The sequence below is a fragment of the Pelmatolapia mariae genome, linkage group LG14 (assembly GCF_036321145.2).
Source record: "Pelmatolapia mariae isolate MD_Pm_ZW linkage group LG14, Pm_UMD_F_2, whole genome shotgun sequence".
Lineage (NCBI taxonomy): Eukaryota > Metazoa > Chordata > Actinopteri > Cichliformes > Cichlidae > Pelmatolapia > Pelmatolapia mariae.
This window is the reverse complement of record NC_086239.1, coordinates 25888914-25895552: the sequence shown is the minus strand read 5'-3', so window position 1 is coordinate 25895552 and position 6639 is coordinate 25888914. Positions and strand designations below refer to the sequence as shown.

The 6639-nt window shown below is 37.2% G+C and overlaps 1 protein-coding gene across 1 annotated transcript; it reads left to right on the top strand.

Moving 5' to 3' along the window:
• The first annotated feature begins 2668 nt into the window (after positions 1–2668).
• On the top strand, positions 2669–6209 carry LOC134641317 (extracellular calcium-sensing receptor-like). Its single transcript, XM_063493683.1, has 8 exons — positions 2669–2817; positions 3163–3457; positions 3563–3852; positions 3984–4279; positions 4406–4614; positions 4754–4975; positions 5080–5203; positions 5305–6209. The coding sequence occupies exons 1-8, from the start codon at positions 2711–2713 to the stop codon at positions 6207–6209; spliced, it is 2448 nt and encodes an 815-aa protein (XP_063349753.1). The 5' UTR covers positions 2669–2710.
• Positions 6210–6639: the final 430 nt, after the last annotated feature.

Genomic DNA, 6639 nt, shown 5'->3' with positions numbered 1-6639 from the left:
GGTTTTTGGACAAAGCTTGTGTTCTCCATTTTTTAAGCACCAGTTCGAGCACCGTTTAAGCACCGGCAGCGTTTCAAAAGTACCGGTTTGGCACCAGTATTGGATAAAACCTAAACTATACCCATCCCTACTGCTGGCTTGTGGTTCAATACACCTAAACTATTTTCAAGATTAGGCTTAAAACTTTACTTTTTGAGAAAGCATATAGTTAGAACTGGATCAGGTGACCCCAAATCCTCCCTTAGTTAAACTGCAATAGGTCTCGGCTGCTTGAGTTCCCATGTTTCACGGAATGTTTCTTTTTCCTTCACATTTTTACTCGCTGTATGTTTATACACTACTTTGCGCTGAATCATTACTTGTTATTAATTTCTAGCTCTCTTTCACATATTGTCTTCCTCCCCTCTCCCCACCCCACCCAGAGACTGGTTCTGCTGGAGTTTTCTTCCTGTTAAAAAGGAGCCTCTCCTTCACACTGTTGCCAGAGTGCTTGCTTAGAGAGGGGGTCATCTGCTTGTTGGGGTCTTTTCAGGGTTTTTTTGTATTATTGTAGGCTCTTTACCTTACAATATAAAGTGCCTTGAAGCAACTGGTAAAAAATGTAATGTAATCTAATGCAATGTAATTGAATTTAAATGAATTGAATGGGCTGGAGACTGCTTGCTCAGTGTGTCAGACCTGGGGGAAAAAAAAGTCAAAATGAACTAATACTGAGTATGACATATCTATCATCCACTTGGCCCTCATTCAGAGTTTCTTTCTGACTTCTCTAATGGTAAGCTCTGTATCCAGGCTGACAAATACCAAAAGTTCTGTTGAAACAAATAATCTTTTAACGTTTTCTTGAAAAAAAAAATTATGAATTATTTTGCAAATAGAATTTTAAGAATTAGAGAAAAAGATTTTTTTTAACAATCTCACAGGTTTCTAATTATGTACAGCAAACAGATTTTCTCTCTTGAACTCCCTCCCCAGCCGTGTCTCCAGGGTAAGGGTCCAGTAACACTGTGCAACTGAACTGCTTCCTCTCACCTCTGACCAATTTGCCTTGGAAGACCCTACCGGGGGGAGATAAAGCTCCCTGACAACATAGCCACTGGGATCACTGGAAACTATAAACCAGTCCACCACAATAAGGTGCCAATTCACTGAGATGTTCCTGGCTGGGCACGGCCCAAAGAAACGGCATGACCTGGTCTCCTGTAGGCGCACCAGCACCAAAGTGTCTCTTCATTAATTACTTTTTCATTTACTATGTACTTACACATTGCATTTAATCATTACTTAGTATTGGTCTCTGGCTCTCTGACAGTTTGTTTTTTGTCCTGCCTTCCTCCCATCACAGATGTTTTCCCCTCCCTGAACATAGCTCTGTCAGTTTTCTTTCTAGTAAAAAGGAGTTTTCACTCCCTGCTCTTTTAAATTGCTTGCTCATAGGGTGTTATTTTATTGTTGAGGTTTTCTTTTTTTTTTAATGTAGAGTCTTTACCTTACGATATAAAGTGCCTTGAGGTAACTGCTGGTGCTATATGAATAAAATTGAATTGAATTGAATTAAGTTTGGTTTGTTAGGTTATTAACATGGATAACTGAAACAGGCAATTTTCCATTTAATACTCCCAATTCTTATTATCAAACATGTAATAACAAATGTGATTACACATGAACTACCAGTCTCACAGAGTTTGTTTTAGGCAGGCCATTCACACCTCAAAATAATCAGCTTGATCATGCGCTACATGATTCAATTCAGAACAACACAACCGCAGCACAAAGTAGGGGACAAGTAGAAGTCGCACCCATACACAATGGACCCCAGTCCAACACAATGCAATACAGAGTCTGGGATCTAAGGAGGCTCCTGCACTGTTTGGGCAGCATTTACTCCCTATTGTTGTGATACAAACTCCAGTAATAAAATGAGGTTACTACTAGATTACTGTCATTAATTTGAAAAAAAAAACTTCCAAATGCTATACAGAAGTTATCATTTTATAGCATATACATTATCATATTGTTACCAAAATTACTCAAATAAAAATACTATATAACTATAATATATAAAATATAAAATTTTTGCCTCATAGGCATTGTTATTTTACTTGCCATTCATGACCACTATTTATTATTTCACTAATTCAATTTCAGTTTCTTTAAATTTAAAAATCCATAGTTGATACTGCACTTCCTGTTCAGTAACACCTTGATAATTTCATAGAAATAAATTGTAATTTGTTATTATTTTCTCCTTACTTAAAAATTAATACCCCAACTATTATAATGTTAGTACTAATTTGTAATATAAAATCCAGCTGAAAATTGTTTACAAGAAGAGAACACAGACATGGAAACACTGTAGAGGTTACACTCAAGACTTGATCAACCACCACTGGATAGGGGCATGTCCTCTTGAAGAAAACAAAAAAGAAAAAAAACAAAACAGCCTTTGTCAAAATACCTATATAAACCAGTGAAAACTCTCTTACGCTCATATACAAACCACTGACATCAGGCAGGGATGGAGACAGCAGGTCTTATAATTGGTCTGATATTAGCGGTGTATTTTTTTCAGCTGAACTCAGTTATCGCGTTGGCTGTGTGCCTAGATTGTCTGAATCATAGGAATAGGTTTACAGCAGCTCATGCTGGTACACTGGTTTCATCTGTGAACTGTAAGCTCCAGGGTAGCACTCGTCTGCCAGCATTCTCAATGGATGGAGATTTTATTATTGGGGGATCGTTCTCCCTTCATGCCTACATGGATACATTTTATAACAACTACTCTAGCATACCGAAGCCTGTGAAATGCAAAGGGAGGTCAGTAATGATGTGTGTGTGATAACAACATGTTGGATTGTATAATGGGGGAGAAAAATTGACATGTATTGCGTTTAGAGGTGCTGAATTATCTCTGTGTTGTGCCAAAAACAAATGTAAAGCAATAATGCTGAATAATTTGCAATTTTTCATTTAATTTTAAGTTTTATTCTAGTTTTAAAAGCTTCACAAATTAAAGTGTGTTAAGCAACAGTTTCATAAGTGTCAACCCAGAAAACAAAATATATATATATATTCCAGTAGTTATCTGACATTGGTTCAATCCTCCAAAATGTCCATGTAGCCTTGTAACCTTAATTCTAACACTTGCTTGACTGTCTGCAGCATTGACACCCGTGGGCTGCACTTCTCACGTGCAATGGTCTTTGCCATAGAAGAGATTAATAACAACACAGACCTGCTACCTGGAATCAAGCTTGGATACCAGATCTATGATTCATGTGCATTAGTGCCTGTTGCAGTGCATGTGGCATTTCAGTTTTTAAATAGCTTCGACCCTGTGTTTTCCATTGGTAACAATTGTTCTCAGTCTGGTATGGTGATGGCTGTTGTCGGGGACTCTGGGTCTACACCATCCATCAGCATTTCACGTCTCATAAGTCCCTTTAACATTCCTCAAGTATGTATTTTTTAAATTTTGACACATTTTAATCAAAATTTACATCTCCGTAAAATTTGAATGCACAGTTTTTAAAGAGTAGCACTGTTTTTTGTTTTGTTTTAGGTTAGCCACTTTGCCACATGTGCTTGCTTGTCTGACAAGCAGCAGTACCCAAATTTCTTCAGAACAATTCCCAGTGACCAGTTTCAAGCTGAAGCACTAGCCAAGCTGGTAAAACACTTTGGCTGGAATTGGATAGGTGCTGTTCGGTCGGATTCGGATTATGGAAATAATGGCATGGCTTCTTTTCTCCAAGCAGCACAGAAAGAGGGGATCTGTGTGGAATACTCTGTGTCTTTCTATCGGACAGACCCACAGAGCAGAATTCAGAAAGTAGCAGATGTTATCCGCAGGTTTCTATATCACAGATATAACATGTGGATTATTGTATGTGTTGAAATTAGGTTCCTTTTTCAAGTAATATTTCATGTCATATTATAAGACAGTCAAAAAATGTTTTTAATGCTTTATGTTGTATCCCAAGGTCTAAGGCTTTAGTTGTTGTGGCATTTGCATCTTTTGGAGACATGAAGATCCTGTTGGAGGAGCTTTCACGTGAGCCTTTCCCAACTCGCCAGTGGATAGGCAGTGAATCATGGGTAACCAACACAGAATTAACGAGGTACAGTTTCTGTGCTGGGGCCATTGGATTTGGTATTCCGAAGTCTGTAATCCCAGGTCTCAGAGAATTCCTGCTGAATCTCTCTTTCTCTGAAGTGGCTGCTTCGTCAGTGCTCACTGAGTTTTGGGAGGATGCATTCAACTGTAGACTGAAAAAAAGTAAGAACGTTTTCTTGCTTACAGAAAAACCTCTAATTTGTCAGATTTATCAAAATAAAATGTATGAAATCTAGATCAAAGTTCAGTGGTGAAAAGATATGTTTATGTTTGTTCATTTTTCTGTAGGTGCTGCTACTGTAGACGAGAAAGTTTGTGATGGAAATGAAGACATACAAAACCTCCACAGCCAATACACTGACACGTCTCAGCTCAGAATTACTAACATGGTGTACAAGGCTGTGTATGCAATAGCACATGCCATTCATAATGCAGTGTGTCATGGAAAAAATGTCACAGCTCAGTGTGACAAACTAACCAAGTTAGAGCCCAAACAGGTAAGATTAAACGTATATGTTAATGTCATTGTCTTTTATTATTTCTGATCTCACATGGATGACGTGCAATATTACTATTAATTTTTAAAATATCAAACTTTTTTATTTCTTTTCTTTCTGTCTTAACTCATCCTTTCAGGTTTTAACTGAACTGAAGAAAGTAAATTTTTCCCAAAATGGTTATGATGTGTCTTTTAATGCTAATGGGGATCCTGTGGCTATCTATGAGCTGGTAAACTGGCAAAAACACGAGAGTGGCATCACTGAGATAGTAACTGTAGGACTGTATGATGCGTCACTACCAGTGGGCAAGGAATTTAGAATTAACAGAAACATAACCTGGATGGAAAATAGCACAAAAGTAATGAGTCAAGAATCTATATAATTAAATTCAATGAGTATGGAATCCTTATAGCTGTGCAGAAAATGTTTACATCTATTACACTTCCTTTATGTTTTTGACAGATGCCGGTGTCAGTGTGCACTGACGGTTGTCCTCCAGGAACTCGTAAAGTACTGCAGAAAGGAAAACCCATCTGCTGCTATGATTGTATACTGTGTCCTGAGGGAGAGATTAATAATATTACAGGTAAAACTGAATGATGATTATTATCCATATCTGTAAAACTGAATAAAATAAAAAAAAATCTCTCTTTTTCTTTTTAAAAAAAATTTATTTCTTTTATTTAGATTCAACTGACTGTTTACCCTGCCACAAAGAGTTCTGGCCTAACTCAAAGAGAGACACCTGTATCCCTAAGCCTGTAGAGTTTCTTTCTTTTCAAGACATCCTAGGAATCATCCTGGCCACATTCTCAGTTCTGGGTGCCTTTCTTGCCATTATCACCGCAGGTGTATTCTTTTTTCACAGGACATCTCCAATTGTCCGAGCCAACAACTCTGAGCTGAGCTTCCTGCTGCTCATCTCTCTCACTCTGTGTTTTTTGTGTTCATTAACTTTCATTGGAGCACCATCTGAGTGGTCCTGCATGCTGCGCCACACTGCATTTGGGATTACCTTTGTGCTCTGTATCTCCTGTGTACTTGGGAAAACTATAGTGGTTTTAATGGCTTTTAAAGCGACACTTCCAGGTAGTAATGTGATGAAATGGTTTGGTCCTCCACAACAAAGAATGACTGTTATGTGTTTCACCTTTATTCAGATTTTAATATGTACTATTTGGTTGGTAGTGAGCCCTCCCTTTGCAATAAAAAATCTAACCACGTACAAGGAGAAAATCATCCTGGAATGTGCATTAGGCTCTGCTGTTGGCTTCTGGGTTGTGCTCGGTTATATAGGCCTACTTGCTGCCTTTTGCTTTGTTTTAGCTGTTTTAGCCCGCAAATTACCTGATAATTTCAATGAAGCCAAGCTTATCACTTTCAGCATGCTGATATTTTGTGCAGTGTGGATCACCTTTATCCCAGCATATGTCAGCTCTCCTGGAAAATTTACAGTGGTTGTGGAAATTTTTGCCATTCTGGCCTCCAGCTTTGGACTAATGTTGTGTATATTTGCCCCAAAGTGTTTTATCATATTGTTTAAACCTGAGAAGAACACCAAAAAATATTTGATGAGCAAAAATCAGTCATAGTATATTAATAATTTAAAAATGGTTAATATTGCAATTGTGAACTGAAATTGTGCTTTTTGTACTTACATGCCAATAGTTAAATTATTTATTATTCATATGTGTAACTCTTTAATATGCAAATGTTTTATTGTGATTTAAGCACATAAATAAATGATGGTAATGGTGGTAATACATTTATTTATTTATTTATGTATAGGCGCCTTTAAAGACCCTCAAGGTCCCCTTAATTAGTACAATAAAAACATAAGGTAAATGAAAAATAAAAAACAATTATGAAAGTATAAAAGCAAGTATAAAAGTAAACACGGTAAAAAATCGACTAAGATGGAATCATGATGTAGGGTATGCAGTTTTTAAATAGATGAGTTTTAAGACGTGATTTAAGAGTGGAGAGAGCGTTTGTAGTCCAAGGATCTGATGGAAGTGCATT